General features: G+C 59.2%; 3 protein-coding genes across 4 annotated transcripts in view; 2 read left to right on the top strand and 1 right to left on the bottom strand.

Moving 5' to 3' along the window:
• Window positions 1–771: 771 nt before the first annotated feature.
• RPL36 (ribosomal protein L36) lies at window positions 772–2,310 on the top strand. 2 transcript variants are annotated; one of them, XM_067734079.1, is made up of 4 exons: window positions 772–911; window positions 1,092–1,186; window positions 1,978–2,112; window positions 2,183–2,310. In XM_067734079.1, exons 2-4 carry the CDS (start codon window positions 1,094–1,096, stop codon window positions 2,270–2,272), a joined length of 318 nt encoding a protein of 105 aa, XP_067590180.1. In that variant the 5' UTR covers window positions 772–911; window positions 1,092–1,093; the 3' UTR covers window positions 2,273–2,310. The 2 variants fall into 2 exon arrangements, with proteins under 2 accessions (XP_067590180.1, XP_067590181.1); XM_067734080.1 differs by having other exon boundaries at window positions 875–980.
• Window positions 2,311–2,434: 124 nt separating this feature from the next.
• LONP1 (lon peptidase 1, mitochondrial) lies at window positions 2,435–23,948 on the bottom strand. Its single transcript, XM_067734073.1, is given in 20 exon segments — window positions 2,435–2,782; window positions 3,807–3,971; window positions 4,048–4,259; window positions 5,100–5,265; window positions 5,625–5,765; window positions 7,880–7,996; window positions 8,079–8,201; window positions 8,591–8,678; window positions 10,995–11,173; window positions 11,902–12,040; window positions 13,648–13,868; window positions 15,346–15,429; window positions 15,811–15,940; window positions 16,291–16,352; window positions 17,808–18,048; window positions 19,916–20,035; window positions 20,595–20,683; window positions 23,491–23,757; window positions 23,759–23,848; window positions 23,850–23,948. Coding segments are annotated over 20 exon segments (2,895 nt in total). The 5' UTR covers window positions 23,934–23,948; the 3' UTR covers window positions 2,435–2,605.
• A 586-nt stretch (window positions 23,949–24,534) lies between these two features.
• Window positions 24,535–26,381, top strand: part of CATSPERD (cation channel sperm associated auxiliary subunit delta) — a 39,526-nt gene continuing 37,679 nt past the window's right edge. Inside the window, exon 1 of the mRNA XM_067734074.1 lies at window positions 24,535–24,608. Coding sequence (XP_067590175.1) covers window positions 24,535–24,608 — 74 coding nt within the window. The remainder of the gene's footprint in view (window positions 24,609–26,381) is intronic.

The raw sequence follows: 26,381 nt of genomic DNA, 5'->3' as shown, positions 1-26,381 counted from the left end.
AAAACTAAATGAAAGCAATGTTATTAAAACAAAACAATGTTTTGAAGAATGAAACAATGTTATAAACAGCTAGCTACGGGTGGGATAGGGAGGGTGGGAGGGAGACGGAAGGGGGGGGCTATGGGGATATAAGTATAGCTGATTCACTTTGTTATACAGCAGAAACTAACACAAAAATGTAAAGCAACTATACTCCAATAAAGATGGTTTTTTTAAAAAAAAAAAACTAGTTCCTGTTGGCTGTCCAAGCCTCCAAGATTAGCAGGTGATCCAAGGGCTAACCCCAAACAGACCAGCCTCAAATTCATACTGTCTCTTGGAAATAAATAGGATTGAAAGATAAAAACCAGAAAAAAAGAATATTTTTTTGTTCCCACCACGCCGCCTATCCCTGCACCTAAAATTACATCAAGTTATATCAAGTGCCACCAGGGGGCACTATATCACAACGCTTTCCTTAGCTCTAGCCCAGAGCTTGGCTTCATATATAGTAAAACCAATTTCTCCGATTGTGGAAATTTTAGTTTGTGCCAGTTATCATATCTTGCTCAAACAGTTTGGAATAGGTACTATTGTTGTCATCATTCTATAAATGGAGAAATTCGAGTAGTGGGAGCTGAAGTCTCTGGCGCTGGGACAGCCAGCTGGCGGCACAGGTTGGATTTCACCTCTCAACCCACGCGCAGAGGGAGACACCGCAGCCACAGCCACGCCCACCCGGTCCGACTACTGGTTTGGGCCCGTGAGGATAAGCGCGCATGCTCAGGGGGCCCACAGGGACGCCTCCAGCCGCCAGGGGGAGCCCGCGACATTCCTGCCTCTCTGGCCCGCGCCGCCCGCGGGTCGGTAGAAATCCCAGAGTTCGGCGCGTTTGAGGCCCTTCCGCCGCGGCAGCCATTAAAGAGCAGCAGGTTAGTGAAGCCCAGCGCGAGTACCATCAGCTGCCATCCGGACCCTTGGGGCTCCAGTGCAGCTCGGGGGTATGGTTGGGTGCAGCGAGCAAGCCCGGGGGAGCCGAGGCGCGGGGTTCCGGGCGGCGGGGACCGAGCTGGGACTCACCTCCACTCCTCTCTCCCCACCCCTGTCCGCAGCCATGGCTCTGCGGTACCCCATGGCCGTGGGCCTCAACAAGGGCCACAAGGTGACCAAGAACGTGAGCAAGCCGAGGCACAGCCGCCGCCGTGGGGTGAGTGCCGGGAGCGCCGTCGGGAGTCGAGTCCCGAGGGCAGTGGGGAGCCTTGGGCAGTGGGTAGCCCTGGTGTCTTGTTTGTTTGCGGTACGCGGGCCTCTCACTGCCGTGGCCTCTCCCGTTGCGGAGCACAGGCTCCGGACGCGCAGGCTCAGTGGCCATGGCTCACGGGCCCAGCCGCTCCGCGGCATGTGGGATCTTCCCAGACCGGGGCACGAACCCGTGTCCCCTGCATAGGCAGGCGGACTCTCAACCACTGCGCCACCAGGGAAGTCCAGCCCTGGTGTCTTAAACGGAAGAAAGGGGGTGTCAGGCTTGCGCAGAGCAGAGTGAAGATGCCGGTTACGCGCCTGCGCGGCGAACGCCCGCCGGGGCTAAGTAATGGGACCCCCCTGGCCCGTGGATTCGGAAGCTGGGGCAGGAGCGAATTGGGAGCGAATTTTGACGCATGAGCAGGAGTTTGCCGAGTAGAAGGGTTTCTGGATCGGGGTTGGAATGTGGAGGGAAAGCGGATTCCTTGTGTGTCAGGTTGAGGAGTCGTAGGCTCATGGGGGTTTATATATTTCTTCATTAAGCGGCCCCGACTCCACGGTGCCCAGCTTGTGTCCAGGGCGAGAGGGTTCTGGGCCCGGGGAACACCCTGTGCAAAGGCCGGGTGTGACGTGCCACTTTAATGTTGATAAGATTGGGGACTGGGGAGGATTTGGGCTTCCCTTGTTAGCAGACATACAACACTCCACCCGGAGACCCCCTCCGAGCCCCGCCCTGACGCCTCCCTTCTCCCGCAGCGCCTCACCAAGCACACCAAGTTCGTGCGGGACATGATCCGGGAGGTGTGCGGCTTTGCCCCTTATGAGCGGCGGGCCATGGAGCTGCTCAAGGTCTCCAAGGACAAGCGGGCCCTCAAGTTCATCAAGAAAAGGGTAGGTAGGACCCCTGTTAGGGCCGGGGTGGGACTTGGGGCTTAGGCTCACGGCCCTCCTTGCCCGGCAGGTGGGGACACACATCCGTGCCAAGAGGAAGAGAGAGGAGCTGAGCAATGTCCTGGCCGCCATGAGGAAGGCGGCAGCCAAGAAGGACTGAGCCCTTCCCCTCTGTGCACAATAAAACTTTTCCAGAAACTTGGGGTTTCTGTGCTGCCAGTGGGAAGGGGGGGGTGCCATCTGCTGGGGCACACGTGTCCCTGGGCACCTTGGTGACAGGCAGGGTGGTGAGCACAGAAAGAAGCCACAGCCAACCAAGCAGTACTGTAAACGGCTTTTAATCATAATTAAATAGTCAGTGATTAAGCCATGATTGAGGGCGGGCTCCAGGCCTCTCCTGAGCTTCCTGTGGCTCAGCTGCCTGGAGCCTCTCCCCTGAGCGCAGTTCCAGCCCCGGCGGGCCCAGCGGTGCCTGCAGTGCCCAGAGCCGGCGTCACCGCTCCACAGCCAGGGCCTCGGCCTGCTCCTCGGGGAAGGCGATGTTGAAGATCTCACGGTAGTGCTCCACGAAGTGCACCTCCAGGCCCTCGGTGATGAAGGCTGCCAGGTCGTAGAAATCCTTCTTGTTCTCGGTTGGCAGGATGATGCACGTCACTCCAGCACGCTTGGCCTGGGATGGGGGGGGGCAGTCAGGTCAGTGTGGGAGGTAGGAGAGGGCTGGGCATGGAGCCAGGTTTCCAGTGGCCACCCTGCTGAGGAAACTGAGGCCCAGGGTAACGTCACCAGCCTCTGTTCCAGTAGCTTGGCAGCAGGAACCCAGGCCTCTTCTGGTGTGGTGTCACCCCAGAGGCTCTCCCCACCCCCAAAGGTGTCTAGAAATACAGGAATTATGAGGTCCATGGTTTCTGGGGTTAATCACCACCCACTGCTTTACATTTAGAGGTCTGGCACCTAAGACTGCCATGCGCCCTGTCGCACCTGGGGCCTCTGAGCTGCTGTCCCTCAGCCTGACTCTGCCCCTTGGTGGACAAGGGTCCCCATGTGTCACCAGGTGTTGCTCTAGGGATAGCATGCAGTGACTCACTGAACCTCTCACTTTGCAAGACAGGAAAGCAAGGTGCAGAGAGCCTCCCACACACCTTGCCTGGGTGTCCCTATCACGGGAGCCCCTCCCTGTGGGCAGCTGGGGCTGCGGTCCGTTTGAGGTAGACAGGGAGAGGCCTGGGGGCTCAGGTGAGAGAGACTGGGGTGCTGCCAGGAGCTCGGGGGGCTCCCAACACTGGGAAGCACAGCCCCCCCCCCCCCCATCCACCACAGTCAAACCTACAGCACACCCAGTGAGACGCTGGGCTCTGGGCCCTCTGTCCACCTGCAGTGCCTAAGCCTTGCTCCTCCAGCCTCTCCTGCACCCACAGGTCTCAGTGCTAGGCCACGGGGGGGGGGGGCGAGGAAGCAGGAGACCCTACTCATCCCTGAGGAGCTGAGATGAGGGCTGAAAAGGCTGAGAACCACCGTGGAGGGAGGGGCAGCTAGGCAGTCGGTTCAGCAGGGGATCCAGGCCAGGCAGATCCAGATCCCATGCCCACTGGGCCTCACTTTCCCCTTCTGTAAAATGGGCCTGTCACTCTTCTCACCTGGGGGTGTTAGCCCTGACACGTGAATGATGGCTGTGCACTATTACACAGGACACTCACCGCAATGGTCTTCTCCTTGATGCCTCCCACAGGCAGGACCTTACCCGTGAGGGAAACCTCACCCGTCATGGCCAGGTTCTGCCGTACCGGCCGGTCCAGAGCCAGGGACAGCAGGGCCGTGACAATGGTGCAGCCAGCGCTCGGGCCATCCTTGGGGGTGGCGCCCTGGGGGGGAGACAGGCTGGTGGGCAGGCGGCTGCCAGGTGGCGGGTGTGGGGCATGGGCGCGGGTCCAGCCTCACCTCAGGCACATGAAGGTGGATGTGCGAGGTCACCAGGTACTCGTTGGTGGGGTCGTACTGCATCAGGAAGGCCCTGGCGAAGGTGTAGGCGATGCGGGCGCTCTCCTTCATCACCTCCCCCAGCTGGCCTGTAACCTCCAGGCTCCCGTCCTTGTCCCCCTTGCTGTCACGTGGCCGCCTCAGGGACGTCTCAACAAATAGCGTGGAGCCTCCTGAGGAACCGAGGGCAGAGCCCATGAGCCCAGGATGCCTCAGACTCCTGGATGGCCGCTCCCGCCACACCCTCACCCTCATCCCCAGTGATGGGACGCCCCTCACCGTCCCTTCCCTGGCTCATCCCAGCCTAGAGCCTTCTCATCCCTCACACCTCAGTGCCTGCACTGTCCCTGCAGCCACCTCGGGGCAGCAGATCCATCTGCGGGGACCAGGTTACATGAAAACCTGAAAACGATCTCTGTGCTGGGCCTCCGCGTTCTACTTGCCCGCGGCGCAGAGCCTGCTGGTGCCGAGCTCCCTCCTCCCATGCAGTTCCTCTCAGTGCAGCCCAAATCAGTCAGCAGATAACAAGTGGCTCAGAGCCTGCCCCCTCTGTGCCCTGCCCCCCAGGACCGCACCCAACCCTGCCTGCTACACAGGCCCTGAGCCGCCCCCGCCCTTGTAGCTCCCAGACCCAGCGTCCCCAGTGAGGGTGGGCTGAGCCACGTCGCCTGGACAGGAAGCCCCTCGGACCCTTCTCCCCAGAGCTGCCTGGCCCTCCTCCCCCACTGGGTGGTGGCCCCCCCAGGCGACAGGGTCTCGTGCTGTGAAGGGCTGTCCTTCAGGCAAACCTGAAAACCACGAGCCCAAAGAAAGCTCACGGGGGCACTGCAGCCACCTCGCGGTCCCATCGTCCCTGATGAGCCCTGGTCCCCTGGCCTCACTGCACCCTGCCTACCAGTGGAGAGGGCGTTCAGAGCAGCCTGCAGTGAGGGCTCCCACCTGTACCGGGGGACAGACGACCACAGGGACGTGCAGAGCCCCCGGCGCTGCCTGCTCTAGCGCAGGCCACTCACCCATGGCGGTCCAGGCCAGGCCCATGGCCACGCCGGGAGGCGTCATGTCGTACATGCGCTCCACTGTGAACACCGGCTTCCCCACGAAGTCCTGCAGGTTCTCCGGCGTCACCTCCACGAACTCAGCCTCGCCGCTGACAATCTTGTAGGCTGCCTTTCGCAACACCTGTGTGGACGCAGCAGGCTGGGGGGCAGCCAGGCCACAGAAGCAGCCCCCACCCCCTGCCCCCAACTCTCCTCCACCTGCCTTTAATTTTTTACAGTTGTGATAAAGTACACGTGACCTAAAACCATCTTAACCATTTTCAAGCGTACAGCTCAGTGGCAGGAAGTGCATTTGCACTGGTGTCTAGCCATCCCCTCTAGAACTTTCTTACCTTCCCAAACTGAAACTCTGTCCTGATTAAACACTGCCTCCCCAGCCCCACCATCTACTTCCTGTCTGTGGCTGTGACTCCCCTAGGGACCTGCTGTGGGTGCACTCAGACAGCATGTGTCCCTCCGCCGCCGGCCAGGCAGGCTCACCTTCTCCACCTGCTTCTGCAGGTTGCGGACGCCGCTCTCCCGGCAGTACTGCTTGATGAGGAGGGTCAGCACGTCCGATGACAGTGTGGCCTTGCTCTCGTCCAGGCCACACTGGGCACGGGCCTGAGGCACCAGGTACTGCTGCCAGGGAGGAGAGTCGCCATCAGGACCCCAAGGGCCTCTCCCGTGGCCCCTGCCCACCCCTCCAAAGACCCCTGGCCGGGTAAATGAGGTCACTGAGGTAGACCCTGGGCCTGCCCCGTGGAGCCCCTGTCCCCGGGGGTACCTGGGGGCCATTCAGCAGAGTGTGTGAGGGGAGGCTGCTCCCGAACCACACCTGAGCCGAGACCTGAAGGGAGGAGAGCCAGCAAGGCCAGGAGGGGGTGGCAGAGTGTCCAGGGAGAGAGCCCAGCAAGTGCCAGGATCCTTAACGGTGGGCCTAGGACCTGCAGGCGCCCGGCCTGCCACCTCCACGTGCTCCCAAGACTCATCTTAGCTGCCTCTTCCTCCAGGAAGGCCTCCTTGAACCCCCAGACTTCCTCCTCATACAGAGACCGGTTACGTGACCACTGCACAGAGCAGGTGGGGATACGGAGCAGGTCAGAGGCTCCAGGGTCACTCGGGGCCCAGCACCACCCCTGCCGCACAGCAGTCAGTGGAGTCTGAGCAGTCCTGAGCACTGACTGCAGGGCAGAAGTGTCCCAAAGCCCTCGTGTGCCTCCTGCTGTCCCTTCAAGGATTTGAAGGAACCCCTCCACCCACACCGCCAAGCCTGCCCCACCTCTGCCTGGTCGAGTGTCCAGGCTGCTGGGGGACAAGGGGAGTGACGGGGAGTCCCAGTACCCCTGCGACCGCCCCAGCCAAGAGCTCCTCTTCCTCGCCTCCCACCCCGCAGGGGATGCAAAAGGGGACAAGATGCACTAAAGCCCTCTCTGGAAAGAAAACACTGTATCAGGAACTCGAGCCCTCTGGAAGGGAAATCCGGCTCTCCCCTGACTGACTGCAGGCTAGTAAAGCACCGCACACACCCGGGCGCCAGGAAAAGGGAAGGATCCCACCAGCCCGGGAAGCGCTTTCCTACAAATAGAGATGCAGACAGAGGCCCGCATCCCAGGGGACCCTGGGCCCAGGAAAGCCCAGGGAGGCAGTCCCATAACCCGGGGAAGCACGGCTGGTGGGTAGACGGACAGCAGCCTCACTCTCGCGCCCACAGCCGTTACTGACCTGGCACGACACCGGCCATGGTGCATGACCACAAGGCAGCGGGGCAACTCAAGGGGTAACTTACTGTCAGAGCTGAACTCACAACCCCAAGAGAGTGCTGGGCCCTGAAGGCCAGGGTGGGGTCGTGTTACCTTCAGCACTGTGCTCACAGAGTGTCTTTCCTTGCTCTTGTTCTACGGCCTGTGATTATAACAAGAAATACATATTGGGTCTTTGGCCCCAATTCCCTGCACAAGCGATTATAAGACGCTTGGAATTTCCTGAGTGACAGGCACGAGAGGAGCATCCTTTCTTATTCACAAGAAGCCCCTTTCAAGAAGTGATCATTAGCATAGCTGGATGGGGGCTGGTGGCCAGAGGAACCAAGGGACTGGAGGGATAGAACTTTCACCCCACCCTCAGCCCCCAGGGAGGGGAGCTAATCACCAGTGACCCATGATGCAATCATGGTCAACCATGCCTAGTAATGGGCCCTTCCCCACACCTTGCCCCAGGAGTCTGTTTTGGCTGTTCCCTAGTTGTATCCTTTATAATAAACTGGTAACAGTAAGTAAAAACTCTTGTCTTCCTGAGTTCTGTAGACTGTTCCAGCAAATGATCAAACCAAGGAGGGGGCTGTGGGAACCCCCGGTTTATACCCAGTCAGTCTATAAGAGCGGCCAGGGACTTGGGGGCTGGCATCCAAAGTGGGGGCAGTCTGAGCCCTGAGCCTGGGGTCTGATGCTGTTTCCAGGTGGGTAGTGTCAGAACTGCACTGAATCGTTAAGACCCTCGGCTGACAGCTGGTTGGGGTGGGGAGCCCCCCGAACCCCCGCCTTGGTGTCGTCTGTGTCTTGTAATCACACCACAAGGGCAGATCCCGTCCACATCCGTCTGTCTCCTCCTGGCTCGGGAGCCCCAGAGCAGGATCTGCGGGTTGCACCCCTAGCTCCGGTTAAGGGCCTGGCACCTAGTGGGCACTCGGATATTTCCTGAGCCCAAGTGGCGGCGGGGCACCCCTCCCCAGGGCCGGGCCAGTGGGGCCGCCTTACCTCTGCGATGGCGAGCTTCTCCTGAGCCACGTAGCCCGACACGTTGATCATCTCCATCCGGTCCCGCAGCGGCTCTGGGATGGTCTCGGTGATGTTGGCTGTGCAGATGAACAGCACCTGGGGGAGGCGGCAGCGAGGTGCGGTAGGACGGGGCATCCGGACTCTCCCCACTGGCCCAGCCCCCGGGTGGGACACGCACCTTGGACAAGTCCACAGGCACGTCCAGGTAGTGGTCCAGGAAGTTTGCATTCTGCTCAGGGTCCAGCAGCTCGAGCAGCGCTGACGAGGGGTCCCCCTGGTAGCCCCGGCCAATCTTGTCCACCTGAAGGGGCAGCAGGGGGTGGCGGGTGTTAGCCCCTTGTCCTCCCCCAGCGCCCGCTCGCCGGACACCCCAGCGGGAGACCAGACCACTGGGGGTTGGGGCTAGGGAAGCCCAGAGCAGGAGGGCTGGGCTGACTGTGTGGCCACGGGCAGAGACCAGGTCCTCCAGGGCGGGAGGGGGCCGGTGTTATGAGACAGCCGGCTGCAACAAGGCTGCCCACAGTGACTCAGGCACCATGGAAACCACAGGGGGCCACAGTTTCACCTTGAACACAGACTCTGTCTGGTCAGGGCCGCCTGCAGCTGTGGGCCAGGAAGGCCCAGGGGCCACATCCAACTTCAGGGAAGGGTATGAGCCCAGCCAGGGCCCAGCCCTCAGGCCCCACCCACCTCATCTATCAGAACCAGGGGGTTCTCCGTCTTGGTCTTCTTCAGGCACTGGATGATCTTGCCGGGCATGGCGCCCACATACGTCCGCCTGCGGAAGAGGGCACAGCGGGGCGGTTGGTGCCCCAGCGCCTGGGGTAGCCACACTGGCGCCCAAGGCCCAGCTCCCCTGGAGCTGCGGCATCACCACATGCCTTCCAAGGCCGCCCAGAGGAGACGCAGGGAGACGCACACAGCGTGGCCCCGGCAGAGGATAAATGCTTCTGCACTGTGCAGGTGGGCAGAGCACTGGGTCATCCTGACGGCGTAACGGTCCCAAGTCCTGGGGCTGTCAGCGTGCTCCCCCAGCTCAGGCTCAGGGCGAGAGACAGATTAACAGCCAAGTCTCACTCAGACTCTTCCCGCTAGCCAGCACCTCCTATCCAGACGGCAAAACCCAGCCAGCATTGCCCGATCCAACAGAAGGAAAGGGGCAGGGAGCAGCCAGGGCCTGCGGCAGGAACATCCCCCACGCCTGGGTCCTTTGGCCTCAGGGTCACCAGGCCCAGGGCCCGGCCCCAGCTGGCACGTCCTTTCAGGAGTGTTTCCTGAGAGCCTACTTGTCTGCCCAGTTTGGCTGCAGGTGCCTGCCTGGCATTCTTAGGAAAACAGACATGAGTCCAGTGCTGTGAGCTAAGGCCCAGCAGGGCAGACAGACCACAAACCAGGCAGAGGAGAAAATCACAAGGTACAAAAGACTTCGTTCGTATCTGCGACAAAGAAGAAAAGCAGGCATGGGGGATCGGGAACGCCACTTTGAGGGTGAGGCAGCATTTTAAGGAAGAGATAAGGAACATCTTCAGGAAAGGCTACAAGCAGAGGAGGTGAGGGGGAGCCACATGGATGTCTGGGGGAGGGGCATTCCAGGCGGAGGGCACAACCCATGCAAAGGCCCTGGGGCAGCACCGTGCCTGGTGTGTTGGAGGAACAGTGAGGAGGCCCATGTGTCTGGAGCAGAGTGAGCGAGGGGGAGAGAGGGAGGAGGGGAGGGCAGGGAGGGGACGGGGCAGGTCGTGCAGGGCCTTGTGGCCCACAGGGAGGACTTGGGCTTTAACCTGAGGGAGGTGGGAGCCCTGGAGGGCTGTGGGCAGAGGAGGGTTTGGCTGTCACCAGTATAACAGCAGTCAATTCCCTGTCCCTAGACCAACAGCAGCACAGAACGCCCACCTGCTCGCACGCTGCTGGGTGCCCTTTCCCCAATGACTCACCCCCAGCGTCACAGATCTCCTGTGCTTGTTTAGAAACTCCAGCACATGGTGCTGGTCTGCAGCTCCCTGTCCTTCCTGAACCAGGGCCCGGCTCTGCATCTGCCTCCAACTCCTCTACCTCCATCCTGCTGCACCTCCCAGCTCAGACCGCAGCTCCCGAGCACACCTGCACCATTCCAGCCTGCAGGCCTCCCAGTGACCCCGCCCCCAAGGCTGTGCCGGCCTCGTCCCCTCCTGACCCCCACCCGGGCCCCACCATGCTCCGGCTCCCTTCTCCAAACCCCTGGAGCTCACACCGGGCTCCGGGCTGGGGAGGTCTCGAGACTGGCCACTGTCCAGGGGACTCGAGAGAGCCAGGAATGGAGGGGGGCTGCAGCAGACTGGGGTGCTTGCACCCTGCCCAGCGGGCAGCCCAGCTCTGGAGCGTTGCTGCCAGGAGGGCCTGTGAACCCTGGTGCCCAGAACTGTCCGTGCTTTTAGAAAAGCCAGAAAAGTAACTTTTAAACACAGATTTAAACCTTCTTTGGACACTACAGGATGGAAATGCATGGCCGACTTGGAACAGACACTTGTGTACCCACTGCGCTTGTGTCTCACCGAGGCTTTTCAAAAACCCACCCTCTGCGGAGGCCAGCGTGGCGGGAAGCCCCAGAACACAACACCCTTAATGTCCCACAGAAGGACACCACGCACGGGCCAGGTGGCTGTCAGAGCCTGCGCACAGGGGATGCCAGCCCCACTCTGGGCCTGACAAGGGAGGCAAGAACCAAGACAGGTGCCGAGGCCTCACTGGGGAGACCGTCTCACCTCCCACTCTAGTCCCCAGTCCCCGGGCCTGTGGCCAGTGTTGCTGGGGTGCGGGGTGCTGAGCTGGTGGGATGGAAGCTGGAACCAGGGGGCCGTCTGCTGACAGCCTGGCCGAGAGGCCTTTCCAGTGGTTGAGAGGCTGAGGTTTTGATCCAATTTGATCCGAGGTTTTTAAACACCTGGACTGAGCCAGGCCTGACGTCAGATTGGACACGCTGACTTTTCAGTTACCTATTCCAGCGTGAGTGGAGTTTGCTGCCTGCCACCATCACGCTACAGGGTAGGAAAAGACCCAAGAGAAGGAAGGCTGATGGGAGGCGGGGTGAGCCCCGAGGGGGAGGGGCCGGGCCAACCTGTGCCCCTTGATCTCGGCCACGTCCGTCATGCCCCCGACGCTGAAACGGAAGTACTCGCGGTTCAGGGCCCGGGCGATGGAGCGGGCGATGCTGGTCTTGCCCACACCTGGGGGACCGTAGAAGCAGAGGATCTTGCCCTGGGTCGACGCCCGGAGCTGGCTGACGGCAATGAATTCCTGCAGGCAGAGGCAGGAGGACCCCGTGAGACAGCACTGCCCTTTCCACAGGGCAAGGGCCCCCGCCGGGCCTGAGCCTCCCCATCGTTCAGGCATCTGGGGCTGCGAGAAGGGACAGGGCCTGACCCAGAGGGGCCGAGCTGATTGGACTGTCATTTGACACAGGAGGGACAGCCTATGGCACCAACAGGACGAGCAGGCGGCAAGGGGACGCGGGTGACGGACTCTGGGTGACCCCGATGCCAGGCCCACCCGGCAGCTCCCCACCTGGATCACAGTGTCCTCTCTCCCCGCCAGCCTACCCGCTCTCAGCCAGACACCTCTGGCCCTCATTTCCTCCTATCACGAGCACAATTTTTATCCCCCTGGGGAAATCGTGAGCTCCCTGGAGCGGGCAGGCGGGCCTGGGCGGCCCCTAACACCTCCGAGCCACTCCAACCCCGGTCCCTCCGGCTGGGCCCCTCCATCCCTCACCCTCCTCGGCCCCTGCTGACCCCACACCAGCCTTGGCCCAGCCAAGCCCCCCCCCAGACCCCCAGATTCTCCAGGGAGCTCCCCTGGGTTTCCCCCACCACACAGGGAGAGTCCTGGCTCCCGGGCCCCAAGGCCCCCGCCACCTTCACAGATCCAGACACGATGGCCGCCGCCTCTCAGAGCTCGGCCAGGTGCCCCGCACACGAGTGGGGGGGTGGGCGTGGCCCCGGGGAGGGTGGGTGGCCGAGCCTCACCAGGATGCGCTTCTTGACATCCTCCATCCCATAGTGGTCCTCCTCCAGCACCGCCTGGGCCCGGGACAGGTCCAGGTTCTCGTCGCTGTACTTGCCCCACGGGATGGACGTCAGCCAGTCCAGGTAGTTGCGGGTGACGCTGCCACAGGACAGACAAGAGCCGGTGAGCGGGCCCGGTGAGCCGCCCGAACCCCACTCCATACATCCACAGTGCTGGGACCCACGTGCCCGATGTGAGAACTACACCAAGTGTCAGCTGCGGCCCGAACTGCCCTGAGAAGCCGGCCCAGCCTGGCCTGCCCCACTCCCGGCGCGGTGCAGACACGCCTCGCCTACCGCGCGTTTTACACCTTGAAGGTTTGTGGTAACCGTGCCTTGTCAGGTGATGGTCGTCTTAGCAATAAAGTACTTTTAAATAAAGGTATATACGTTGTCTTTTTTTATACATAACGCAACTGCACACTTAACAGACTACAGTAGAGCGTGAACATAACTTTTACACGAAGGGAAACCAAGAAAATTCATGTGACTCGCTTTTTTGCTATGAACCGAACCTGCGGTGTCCCCGAGGTCTGCCTGTATGGGTGCAGTTCCTGGCACAAGGGCTACCAGAGACTCTGCGAGCATGGGGCCGGCTCAGGGTCCCACAGCACAGGAGGGGCCAGCGGGTAGGATGGGGGAGGAACAACCTGATGAGGGCAAGTGGGGAAACTGAGGCCTGGAGCGTGACCCCAGGCCGAGGGCTGTGCACCCAGGGACAGAGGCGCCCCTCACAAAGGGCCTGATAAGGAGGAGGCAGGGAGGTCAGAGGAAGAGGCGAGGCAGACGGCAGAAGCAGAGGCTGGAGTGACGTGCTCAGAAGATGGAGGAAGGGCCAGGAGCCACGGAACATTTCCGAGAAACTGAAAAGTCTGGAGACAGTGTTTCCCCAGAGTCTCCAGAAGGAGCCTGTCCTGCCCACCACACCAGACGTGAGGGCCTCTGCCTCCAGACCGCTACATGAGTCTGTGACGTTCTAAGGGACTAAGCATGTGGTCACCCTGACGTCGGTGTGGAAAGCGCACTCACTGCCCCAGGAGAGGAGCTGGGGGCATCTCTGGTGGGGAGGCCTGCGGCGTCCGGGGCAACCAGCATCTCCCAGGGTCCTCGTGCAAAGAGACCAACCTTCCCCAGACACCCTGAGCCAGAGAGAGGCCAGGCCCAGCAGCCCAGGAGGGTCCGGTGCTGCAGGCCCGCTCAGATCCTCCCTCTGAGGAGCTGTCCCACGAGCCACCCCGGAGCAACGCCCAGGCCTGGGCTACGGGCAGGGCCAGAAGCATCCCACGGGGCCCCGACCCCTAGCCAGTGTGCATAGGACAACACCCGCCGGGCAAGGCCAGGGCCCCAGGAAGACGCTTGTTTCCTGGCTGACTCTCAAAGCCGCCAGAGGGAGGCCAGGGGAGGGGGCGGCCTTGGAGCCATGGCCCTGGGGACTCCTGGTCCTGAATGGTGGCACTGGCTTCAAATCCCTGTCTCCATCTGCCAGCCCAGAGGCAAGGGAACTGATGTAACTTCTCCAAGCCTCGACTCCCTCATCTGTGAAACAGGGGCGACAGAGACACGGCCCGCACAGGGGCGATACGAGGGGATGGACACCCACCATGACCGAAACATGCATGAGGGGCCCACCCTCCTGGCTTTCCAGGGACCCCAGTCAGATGCCCAGCTTTCCCGAGGCCGGGGAACGAGACGGGCCCCTGCGCTCACTTGAACTCGGAGGAGTGGTTGTCCAGCAGGCCCAGCTTGCTCAGCTCCTCGTCCACCACGTCCATGACATGCCTGGGGACCACGAGCTCCTTCAGCCGCTCGCGGAACTTCTCCTCGATGGCGTCCTTGTCGTCCTTCTCCAGGCCCAGCTCCTTCTTGATGATCTTCAGCTGCTCCTGCAGCAGGTATTTGCGGTGCGTCTGCTTGATCTTCTCCTCCACCTGCAGGGCCCAGAAGCCGCCGTCAGAGCAGAGGGGACGCAGCCCAGGGCGGGCCTGCTGCTTCCTCAGGACATGGGAGAGAAACCCAGGGCACCCAGCCTCCGATTTCCCCCACGTTCCACCCTAAGTCCTCCTGGTCACGGGCCTCACGATAAGTAACACCGAATTCCAGGGGAGGAAGTGATCCACCCTTCAATCCTGGTTACGACCAGGAAAAGCTGGGCCTGATGCCAGCGTGTCCCCCACGTTAATCAAAGGGGTGCCACGCTCCCTCTAGCAGCCGGAACAGCAGCACACGGGCTCAGGCCCTAGGTCAGCACCGGCGCCCGCCCAGTGGCCTGCTGTCCTGTGCCCTTGCGTGTGAGAGCTGCCTAGTGGCTTTTTCAATTAAAGATATGAGACAAGAGATTTTCCTGGTGGCACAGTGGTTAAAAACTCTGCGCTCCCGATGCAGAGGGCCCAGGTTTGATCCCTGGTCAGGGAACTAGATCCCTCATGCCTGCCGCAACTAAGAGTTCGCATGCCACAACTAAGGAGCCCACATGCCACAACTAAGGAGGCTAAGAGCCACAACTAAGGAGTCTGCCCACTGCAACTAAGGCCTGGAGCAACCAAATAAATAAATATTTTAAATAAAATAAATACGATACGAATATTTTCCCTAACATAAAAATTAAGTGAGGGCTTCCCTGGTGGCACAGTGATTAAGAATCTGCCTGCCAATGCAGGAGACATGGGTTCAAGCCCTGGTCTGGGACGATCCCACATGCCATGGAGCAACTAAGCCCATGCACCACAACTACTGAACCTGCACTCTAGAGCCCGCGAGACACAACTACTGAAGCCTGCGTTCTGCAACAAAAGAAGCCACCACAATGAGAAGCCCGTGCACCGCCACGAAGAGTAGCCCCCGCTCGCCGCAACTAGAGAAAAGCCCACGTGCAGCAACAAAGACCCAACGCAGCCGAAAATAAATAAATAAATTCATTAAAAAAAAAAAACCTAAGTGCTATAACAGCCTCTATGGCAAAAGAATCTAAAAAAGAGTGGATATATGCATACATATAACTGACTCACTTTGATGTACAGCAGAATCTAACACAACATTGTAAATCAACTATACTCCAATAAAAATTAAAAAAAAAACCAACAACAACTAAGTGATAAAAGTGAGTTAAATCTGGAAAACGTTAAGTAACCAACAATCCAGGCAGTCCATGCGTTTGCCCAGTTGGGAAGGTGGGCCTCCAACAGCTGAGGCTGCGGAAACAGCTTTCGACCTCTCTCAAGCTAGCTCCCAATTTCCAGCATTTCCCCCCGGGCTCCCTCAGTGGTCAGGAGGGTCCAGGGACCTCTCACTCTGCACTCAGCTGCTCGCACCAGTTTGACATTTTCGCACAGGTTCCCAGCCCCGAGGGGGAGCGCAGCCTCACAGCAGAGACTCTCTTGCGCACTGGGGCCCCGCCCCGCCGCTCACCTCCCGGCCCAGGCGCTGCTGCAGCTTGCTCAGCTCAAACTCCTTCTTGAGGAGGGACAGGGCCTTATACAGCCGCTTGGGAATCTGCCAAGAAAGGGAAGACATAAGAGGATGGCCATCTGTGCGGAGGGGCAGTGGGGAGGGAGCGCGAACCAGGGCAGGTAGACAGGCCACGCCTCCCCAAATCCGAGAGGGGCGCACGCTCTGCCCCAGCAAGCCCAGTGCTCCAGCCACGCTCCACAGGTCTGCAGGCCATGTGGACCAGGACACTGGCAGAGGTGCTGCTCATAACGACGAGACTGGCGACAACCCAAACACACCACCCACTGACGGGTGCCGCCCAGTGGGACACCACGCGGCCGCCAAGAACGAGGGGCCAGACGTGGTCAGAAGGACGTGGGCTAACGTGAACCCACCCCAACGCCGGAGCCCAGGTCAGCAGCCAGGCGGGAAGGCCGCACTCACGTTGGTCTCCTCCAGGACGTCCTGCAGCTCGTGGGACTCCGCCCCAGTTAGCGCGGCGCCCATGTCGCTCAGGTAGATGGGGTTGTCTACCACCCTGTGGCCGGCCTGCATCATCTGCAGCACAGACTCTCTGGAAGGGACGGAGATGCTGCCACGGGGCACCGGGACCGCCATGGTCCTCACTGGGCTGTGGCCCATCCTGGAGCGGGACTAACGCCCCAACGCCCAGACATAAGTCACCCTGGCAGCCATCCAACAGCCCTCCTGAGATGCCTTCCCCCTATCTGGCTGATGACGAGAGAGCCGGGGCCAGGTAGGCTGTGCCCCCTCCAACCTCCCGCCCACCCCGGGGCCTCCCCGCTGGGAGGGAAGCGGCTCCCCCCTCAGAGGCTAGGCAGTCCCCAAGCCCAGCCGGGATCTCAATGAGGACAAGCAGCCAGACAGGCCCAGCCTGGCCTCGTCAGGAGACAGGAGACCAACCTGTAGAGCGGGTTCAAGGCAATGATGTCCCGGATGGTCTTCACGATCTCCGCCGTCAGGGCCTGGCAAGCAGGGAGGCCACATGGGTCACTGGGACCAGAGCGGCCTGTGGCCCTGGAGCCCCTCCCACCCGGCCCAGCCAAGGACGGCCCCAGAGGCCCAGGAGCGGAGCCCCAGTTCACAAGTCACAGGGACTCAGGACCCAAGAGCAAAAACTAAACCAACCCTGTCTCCGTGGACCGCTCTGAACCTCGACCTTAGAACGAGCCATCTTGGGTGGGGAGAAGGGGCTCGAGGTCTGTCCCCCCCAGAACCTCGCCCCAGCCGGCTCCGCTATGGATGCCACAGGTATTGCTGTCCTTTTTGCCTTTGCTGCCGCCACAGTGAGGCCAGTGACACTCCCGGCAGGATCGCTGGACACAGTTTATGGCATAAATCCTGCACCTCATTTCCAGAGGCCACAGGTCCCGGCACTTGGCACTCTGCTCAGGGCACTGCCGGCACGAAGCAAGAGCCACCACTGCTGGGCTTTTTCAGTGTGATCCACCGGTCTCTGGTTAATGGGTTTGTCCCTGATCTGCCTGGGATGACCTTTGTAGAACGAACCAGAACAGGCCAGCTGGTGGGCCTGCATGGCATGCGCGACAAGAGGGACAGGCACGCTCCGAGCTCCCCACTCCCCTCCCCTCCCCCCAGACGAGAGCCTTCAAGGAAATACTAAGGCTGGGCTGCCCAGGACAGCAGCCACCAGGCGCTGCTCACATTGAAGTGAGCTGAAATGAGATACAATTAGACGTTCTGTTCCTCAGTCGCAGCAGCCACAGGTCAAGTGCTCAACAGTCACAGGGGCCGAATGGTGCAGAGTCACAGAATGCATCCAGCACGTGGAAAGTTCTCCCCGGCAGAGCTGCTCTGGAGGGCCCCACGGAGGCAACTGGAGGGCCCCACGGAGGCAACTGCCGGCCCCGGGCCCCTTGCAGCGCCCGCAGCAGACATCACCAGTGGACTGTGGCACTCCTTCCCACCGAGGTCAGAACCCACCCCAGGCTCAGACCAAAGCTGTCAGCTATGCCAAGGTGGTGTTCCCCTTGGGGAGGCCAAGGACACCGGGTGCGGGCGCACCCGAGGAGCCTTCCATCTGCCTTGCCTTTCTTCTTCACCTCTCCCCGTTGGAGGCAGGTCACCCTGCCCATAACCTACATGAGAAGGACGGTGGAAGGACATTTCCCGACACCCTCTCGAGAGCTGGCTCGCCATGCTATGGAGAAGAAGGCAGGCCAGCCTAGGCTTGGGGTCAAGGTGGCCAGAGGCTCTTTTCCGTCTTGGAAGCACGGGTCACAGAAGCAGCTATATGTGCCCTGCCCACTCCCCCAGCCCGGGGCCCGGGAGGAGGAGCCAGGACCCGGTTCCTTCACAGCAGCCAAGTCTCCAGCGCACTTCCGACCTTCCCAACGCCAGCGCCAGCTCCTCCCAGGCCTCCTGGAGGAAGAGGGTGCTCTGCCCCCATGCGCACTCACCTTCACCTCCTCCGTGACCTGGAAGTCCTCGTGGGCGACGTTCTCCACCTCCACCATGAGCACCTCACCAGCGGGGCTGGGCTCCGGCTCCATCACCACCTGCAGCTGCCGCTTGGCGCCACCGTCCTCCTCCGCGTCCTTCTTGCCCCGCTTCGGCTTCCTGCGTAGCTTCTGCCTGTTCTCGCCCTCAGGCTCCTCCGGCTCCTCAGGCTCCACCTCCAGCTGCCTGTTGATGTGAACCCTGAAGACGGGGAAGAGGAGGTGAAGCCACCGAGGCTGGGGAGAAGGGGGGCGTCCTGCCGGCCACAACACTCTGCGGTGCTGATGACACAAGGGCTCGCTGGGCCCAGGCCCCTGCAGCCACCAGGGCTGGTGGGAAGAGGGGAGCTGCTGTCTCAGAACCCAAGACCAGCAGGCCCTCTGCCCCTGGACTCCAGCCAACCCATCCATTGTTTCCCACACCAACATCCGCTGTCCTCCAGGAACGAGGACGCCAGTGGCAGCCCGCGCTCTGGGGCCCATCAGGGACTCCGCCTGCCCTTCCCCCGGCCTCCAGCTCACCACACAGTGGCTCCTGCACAAGATTCAGCTCCAGGTTCAAGGGCGCCTCCACTGAGGTCCTCCCCAACCACTCCACATGAAGTCCAGCCCCACCTGCGCACACACCCACCCCACCCCCCATCCATCATCATTTTCACCCCAAAGCACCCGCCACTGTCAGAATTTAGCTGGTGACCTGTTTTCCCCATGCAGGGGGCGGGCTCCCCAAGTTGGGCCCCTCGCCGGCTACTCCGCTCACACCCGAGGGCCTGGCAGACACCAGGCGCCCGATGTTCAGTGACGTGTTGGCTCTTTTCTGCCACACGGGGTAACTAACAACAGTACCGCCCTTAGAGAGCAGGCCTGAGCGCTAGCGGGGACGCGGACTCAGTGGCGGCGGACACCAGCAAGATGCACAGAGAGAAGGAGGTCGGCACTCGGTGAACACCGAGGTGGCCTGGCCTCAGGACTCAGCAGGACTCGTTCTCCAAGGCACCCTGCAGGTTAGCAGGGCAGTGAGTAGCCGCACCATCTTTATTAATTTTGGTTGTATCTTATTCTGTTCTTTCTGAGCCATGAATCCTCCCAGGAGACAAAGGAACAGCCTCTTCCCTAAAACAGACTCTAACGCGAGCAGGTGAACACAGGCGTGGGGGCTCGGCGCAGCGGGGACGCCACCAGGACTGTCCACGGAAACGCTGCCGGCCGGGACCGTTTCCACGGTGTGCTCTGGGGGAGCTGCCGGCTGACACAGAAAAAGTCTCCGTGAGAGGAAAGGATGAAGGGCTCTCGAGTCAACAAACACCAACGGACATCTGCAGTAAGAAGCTTTTCCAAACACTACGACCTTAACGGTTGGTGAGTCTGAAATGTCTCCCACGTGTCTGTGATCACAGGACACCTTTGACAAACATCTCATCTTGGGAGGCCAATGTTCCTTGGAACACGTGAAAAGAAATGAACACATTCATTTCTTCCAGCTTCAACCCAGCTGATCATGTAGGTTTTTCTTAATTAGCCGTAACAATACAGTGGGTTAGACTGGGCTTGCAAATGCCATATGAAGCCCTTCGGCAGAGGAGGTAGAGGTAGACTGGCTGAGTAAAAAACCGCAACCTGGACTTCTATGGGCGTCCAGTGGTTAAGACTCCGTGCTTCCACTGCAGGGGGCACGGGTTCGATCCCTGGTCCAGGAACTAAGATCCCGCAAGCTGCATGGTGCAGCCAGGAAAAACAAAAAACAAAAAGCCCAACATGCCAAGCTGAATGGAGACGCAGATGCAGGCACCAGGGGGAAGGCGTGCTGACACCCAGACGTGAACCATGAGGCAACGTGCTATCTCCTGTCTCGTGGTGCTTTTTGGACTAACGGGTGTGAGAAATGGCTTCTCACTGACCACCCAGACTGCCGCTTAAGCAGAGTGGCTCTGAGAAGCTGGGGGCGGGGGGTTTCCACCTCCAGCTTTGGCCTGGTCACTGCGGTGACCGAGAAGGGCAGGTCGGTGCTGGAACCTGGGGCGCCCCAGGCCACTCTTCCCGCCCCACCCCGTGCACTTGGGCTCCCGCACCTTCTGTGTCCCATGACGATCATGCGCAGCTTGTCCCCAAGGTCCTGCATCTCGTGGATCTGGACAAACGTCCCCGTGTGGTAGATCTCGTCCAGGCTCTCGACCACGTCAGACTCGTTGCTGAGGGAGAAGGGACACAAAGGAACATGGGCACGGGTGCTCTGGCTCTCTTGAAAAGAGAGAGAAGAGAAACACTCCTCCTGGCCTGGACCTCCTTGCTCCTACAGGTGCTCTGGGCCGCCCCCGAGGGTCACCGCATACAGGCAGGCGGGGCCAGATGGAATCTGGATTCCACTCCACACCTCTTCCTATGGAGCCTGCGTAGAACACACCTTCCGACTTGGAAGTGGAACTCACTCCTACCTGCAGTCCAGGTAGATGTGCCCAGAGCCCCCACATCTAAGGCTGCTCTGAAGCAGCCTCACCCTGGCCTAACACCAGGGGTCCCCAAGGTTAGCTTCCCCGCACCTGGACCACGCATGAAGCCCAGGGCCTGGGGCAGAGTCTTCAGCCCAGACTGAAAAGGGATGCTCAGCTCTCGGCCTCATCCCCCGGAGGTCTGACTTGGTTTCTTTCAGGTCAGGAGCCAGAGGTCCAGGCTACTCTACGGAGCAGGCTCTGTGGTGAGCTACAATGCAGGGCAGCTTCAACAAAGGAGTGAAGGAAAAATTACACTTACTTGTCATCTTTCTTTAGAAAGACGCCGGCATACGGCTGGGCAAGGCGGACTTTCCTTCTCAGCAGCTCAACCAACTTCTTATTTTTAACCTAGCATGACAATGACCCCAAGGTGAAACGCAGGGTAGGCTTTCTAGCTGACGCTTTGACAGCAGCTCTAGCGTTTTCTGTAATACTCTCTAGGGGTGTGCTAATCTGATCCAGGACTAACCAACACGGTCCAGGAACCTCTGAACCGAAAGAAAAAAAAAGGACGGGCAGTATTGAAGAGCTGCATTCCTTAGTTTTTCCCTCTTCCTAAAAAAAACTAAAAGGAGACAAACGGCCGGTACCAAGAAATTGATTTCACATCCAATTTCAAGAGCTGTTTCTGTGGCGAAATGCCTTGGCTTGAAAATCTCAACTCTCTGCTTTTCTTTTTGGGAGGACAGAAGTAAGTGTGCGTAATCCAAATGTGACACACCCCACAGGCTGGTAATTTCCTCCAATTTTCATGGAAAGTATATCCCAATCACATCTATATCCTATTCATTGATCATCGAAACCCACCGCCCATCACAGCACATTCTCCTGTCATTCCATTGGCAGGTAGAGGACTAAAGTTTCGTAGGAAACAGCTGATGGGAGGAGCACAGGTGTCCTTTGGACTCAAATGATTTCCTTCAAGCCTGTGTTAATTCCTAGACCAGACTCTAACTAAAAACTTAATGGCCCTCAAACTTTGGCACAAGTCAGAATTCCCTGGAGGGCTTCTTAAAACAGATGGCTGGGCCCCACCCCTGGAGTTTCTGATTTGGGAGGGCTGAAGCAGGCCTGAGAGTCTGCACTTCAAGCAGACTCCCAGCTGATGGCCGCTGGTCCAGGAACCCGGCTTTGAGAAGCAGCGTTTTAACTCCACGACCACACGGTATGGGAATTCCTGACACTCTAAATGCATTCTCCCCAGAACAAAGGTCCATGACATCCATCAGGAGGGTTACATGACCCACCCAAAATTAAGAGCCACTGGTCTACACTCAGAGGCCACTAATAAGGAGAGACGCCACTGGGGCAAGTTAGCCACATGCAGTGTCAACTACCAAATCAAGAGTAATCAGAGCTCGGCTAACAGGTTCAGAAACACTTATTGGGTCCCCTGGGAGCTCCAACTTTCTCCTTGACTAACAGCTGACCGCTGCATCTTAGCACCTGTCCTTCCCTCTGGTGGGATCCCTTTTCCGTTATTTATAAAGTAACAGCAACAGGAATACCACATGCGAGTTCCACATGCCAGTCTCACACTACCCGCAGCATCTCATGTAACCCTCCTGGCTAGCCCTAGATTGGCACACAGAATCTCTTGGAAGAATCCTGTCTCTACTTGGGCACTGGGGACAGGGGGCATCTTCCACTCTGAGGGGCTGAGGGGGCCGTACCTGCTGAACATCCTGGCCCTAGGGGCCTGGGAGGGGAGGGTAGAGAGGACAGCTGGGGTTGGGGGCGTCAAGAATGGAGAAAAGACCCCCAGGGCTCGTTTCTGAGGTGTCGAAAGCGCACCACATGGGTAACAGCAGCCGCTTCTTATGAAGGCGTATCATGCACCAGGCACGGTTCTGAGGCCTTTAGACGTGACCTCATTTACCTCCCATCACAGCTCTAAGAAATGAGGTACTATTACTATGCCCATTTCACAGATGAGACAATGGAGGCCCAGAGGAACAGCTTGCCCAAGGTTATGGAGCTAGGGGTGGAGGGGCCAGGATATGATCCCACAGGGTCCGGCCCTGGGGCCTGCCAGTAACCACACAGAACATCAGGGAAGGCCCTTGGAAGGGCAGCTCGGACGCACACAGTCACAGTGCTGGAGAGGAGGTGGAGGGGGCTCCTTCTGCCCCCCACACTGGCTAAATGCTGTCCCTCTGTACCGTCCTTTCCCTTTCCAGGGGATCGCTGAGATTTATTCAGCAGAGACTAGAGAGTGAGGGTAGAGACTGGAGGGTGAATGCAGAGCTGACTCATTGTATGACCTTGCTTAGACAGTTAAGAGATAACGCTTCTCCTCCACGGACTCATTTCCACATCATTAAAAAACTCAAGTTCCTTGCACTCCTGCTGCTTTCTCTCTATTACATCTCCCTGGGCCATTTGCACCACCCCACACCCCGTGGCTCTTAGTCTGAAAAGATCTTTACTGTCTCTTGCACCAGAACATAAGTTCCTCAGGCAGAGGGGCTGTGTCTGACTTGTTCTGCTGAATCCTCAGCCGGCTACACGGGAACAAGAACACCCTACTGAATAAATGAATGAATAAACCCCTGGGAACATCCTTATGCCATGTTCCTCCTAAGACTCCTGGACAATCCCTCGCTCTATCATCCCCTGCAGTACTCACAGCCTTCCAGTCCATAATTTACTTACTAGCCTTGTTCATTACCTCTCGAATCCCGCTGGAACCTAAGCTCCAAAGGCAGGAAAGTGTGTCCGTTTTGTTCAGGGCTGTATCCCTAACACTTGGAACCGTACCTAGCACGTGACCTCAAGAAACATTTAAGGAAGGAATGAATCCGGATCCCAAAGGGGCTCTTAACCAGAAGGTAGACCGCCCTGGCGGAGACGGTCACAAAACATTTACCAAGACCAGCAGAAAAGTAACCGAGTGGCAAGACTGTCCTGATCTTTCCCGGCACCGAATTTCTATGACTAGGACTGTTCAGTGGACAATCCTAAGCTCGTTGGATTCAACTCTCCTGAAGGGATCTGAAAGGGGGCGGAAACTGGCTCGAGTTCACTAGTAGTGAGAAAACTAAGACTCGAACGTTTTCAAGTTGTGAGGCATGAGGGTGCTGAGCGATCCCTCGGTCCAACCCGCAGCTTGCAGACGTGGGGGAAACGGAGGCCAAGGCGGGGGCTCTCATTACCTCGACAATCTTGATAAAGCGCGGGAACACTGGGTTGCGCGTAACGGCGATGAGCGGCAGGTGCGGGAATACGTCCGGTATCATCATGGGCGTCAGCGCCGTTATGACAGGGCCTTCCCCGCCGCCCGCGCTGCCCCCCACGCCCGAGGCCCCGTCCTCCGCGCCGCCCTCGGAGGCATCCTCGCCGCCCGAGAATGCGCCGCCGCCGCTGCGGTTGTTAGCATCCCGAAGTCCCCGCCAGTGGCCCGCGGCAGCGGGGCCTTGGCCCCGCAGCGCCCAGGGAGGAGAGGCGTCGCAGGCCCGCCGGCCTCTGGGCAACCAAGCTCTGGCCGCAGTCGGGAACCGCCCCCCGGCGGCAGCCAGCAGCGGCCGCCGAAGCGCCCAACACCTCGCAGCTCCCCACAGCCGCACGTAGCCTGCACCCGCCGCCATAGCCCGGCCATCCTGGCGGCGCGCGGGACTTGCATCATTTCCGCGGGCTGGGCTGGGGCGTACGTGACGGCCGGAGCGTGCCTGCGTGCCCGAGGGAGGGGTGGCCGGAAACGGACGGCTGCAGAGGCGGGACTTGGAAGAGTGGAGGCGGGGCCTACGCGAAGTAGAGCCGGAAGCGTTCCAGCTCCCTCGTGGCATTCACCTTTTGCGATAGGCTCCTTCGGATCGCGGGGAGGGCTGTGGGCACGCGTGATGGCCCCTAGAAAGAGAGCAGCTGTGGTTGCAAGCGCAGCTTTGGGAACGTGTGGGCAGCCCGGTCCAAACACTTGGGCTTAGGAATGTGAGTGACACGCGCAAGCTCAAGCTCTGGCGCGCGCCACGGTTGGTGGATTCGGGCTTCCCGAGAGACGCTAAGCTAACTGTAGACAGCCCAAGGGCGGCAGTGTGCGCATGCCCAGGCGCTGGGGGCTTGTTGAGGTGGGCGGATTCAGGCTTCTTGGGGAACAAGGTGCGCTTGCCCAGGCTCCGCGGCAGACTGCGCATGCCCAGGCTGTGAAGCGAATCCCCGCGGCAGTTGAGGAGCTGTGTGTTAGCGGCGGCGGGTAGTATGAGATGCTGCTGTTAATGCTGGTGGCGGCGACTACCTTGCGGCTCTGCCCGCTGGCCAGAGCTCAGCCGCTGTGCCGGTGGGGCCGCCCTCCTGGGCCTGGGGTGCTGCCAGGGGTCGGGAGGGGGCAGGCTCATCCCTGCGCGGAATCCAGGAAAGATGCTCCGCTCCCCAACCTTATTGAGGCTTCCCAGTTTACTCTAGGAAGCGAACTTGATACCCACCCTTTCTCTCACCCCACCGCCTCCAGCTCATCACCAAGTCCTCCCATTGCCACTTCAAGACTTTGGCCCAATTCCGATGCCTTCAAGCGACCTTCACCGCCATCACCCTAGGCTGTGCCCTCCTGTCCATCCTGGCAGCCAGAGGGGTTGTTTATAAACGAATCTGATCTCGTCATTCCCCTTCCCTGTGGCACCCGGAATAAAACCCAATTTCCTCGCGCCGTATCTGGCGCAGGGTTCCTCAGCGGCGCCGCTGACATTTAGGGCCTGATCATTATCTGGGGTGGGACCGTCCTGTACATTGTAGGATACTGAGCAGCATCCTTGGCCTCCACCCACTCGATGCCAGTAGTACCTTCTTCTCCAGACTTGACCATCAATCAGATGTCTCTAGACATTACCAAGGGTCCCCTAGGGATGTGACAACCACTGATGTGGCCCCTGCCCGCCCCTGAATCACTGCTCCCAGCCACCGGTCCCTTGAACTTGCCAAACTCGCGAACGGGGGAGACTTGGTGCCTGCTTCTCCCTCTGCCTGGAACGCTTTGCTTCCAGATTTTCTCCATGACTTCTTCCTGATTATTCAGATGCTGACAAACAGTACACTTCCTCATCTAAAGACCCTCTCCTCCCTATAGCTGCTTTTTCCTATCAATCACTAAATTCTGTTACTCGTCGCAAATTTTTTCTTGTCTGTTGCTGTCACTAGGCTCTTAGCTCCATGAAGGTATAGAGTGTTTTCTGTTATTCACTGCTTGCCCAGAACATTTTTGGATTTCAGTAAATGTTAGATTAGTAAATACTGTACACGCGGTGCCGTGGGCACGGGACAGATGCTAAAGCCCAGTTCCCACCCTCAGGGAACTCCTGCCTGGAATGAGCTGTCGCACTCTGCAGGGCCCTGTTTGCTGAAGGAATAGAGAATGCGTTTCTGTTGCATGGCCTCATTTGATCTTTACAACGAGTTTCATGGCGAAGTGATTCCTTAACCTTATTTTATAGACGTGAAAACAGACCCAGCAAAATTAACGATACACTTGCCCTTAATAAGGGAGTGGGGAGTGGGACTTTCCAGCAAGATTTACTAGCAGGATGTGTCTCAAAGTCTGCAAAGATTGGTCACATCCAATTCTCCCGTTTCCCACACTGGTTCTCAGAGAGTGGTCCTGGGTCAACAGCAGCAGCATTACCCGGGAATTTGTTAGAACTGCAGTTCCCTGGATCTGCTGAACCAAAGACTCAGCAGTGTGGCCCAGCAATCTACAGTCTGTATCAGGCACCCCCCCCCCCACCAGGTGCTTCTGACTCACATCCAAGATTGAGAACCTGCTGTAAACTGGAGCAACATTCTCCCAGCCACCAACACCTCCCCACCCCACAGACAAAAAACAAAATCTGGCAGTAGGCACTCCTCATTTGCCTAATCTGGGGTCTGCAAATGAGCTTAACCAGCTCTCAGGAACCACATCTCCATTTTTGCATATACATATGTCTGTTTCTAGGAGAGGAGGGTCCACTGTTTCATCAGATTTTCCAGGGGCTCCCATAACCCTAAAAGCTTCAAGAACAGCTACTGCACCGTTAACCCAGAGGCAACCTGGTAGGAGTCATGCCGACTGTTTCATAAA

Source organism: Pseudorca crassidens, chromosome 3 (genome assembly GCF_039906515.1).
Source record: "Pseudorca crassidens isolate mPseCra1 chromosome 3, mPseCra1.hap1, whole genome shotgun sequence".
Lineage (NCBI taxonomy): Eukaryota > Metazoa > Chordata > Mammalia > Artiodactyla > Delphinidae > Pseudorca > Pseudorca crassidens.
This window is presented reverse-complemented; position numbering and strand designations above follow the sequence as displayed.

What these genes read in the sequence shown, in the direction of transcription:
- RPL36 (XM_067734079.1), top strand. Translation starts at nt 1,094, where the DNA reads ATGGCTCTGCGGTACCCCATGGCCGTGGGCCTCAACAAGGGCCACAAG. An exon ending in GGCACAGCCGCCGCCGTGGG is followed by an intron (nt 1,187 to 1,977) that starts GTGAGTGCCGGG and finishes CTTCTCCCGCAG; the next exon opens with CGCCTCACCAAGCACACCAA. An exon ending in TCAAGTTCATCAAGAAAAGG is followed by an intron (nt 2,113 to 2,182) that starts GTAGGTAGGACC and finishes CTTGCCCGGCAG; the next exon opens with GTGGGGACACACATCCGTGC.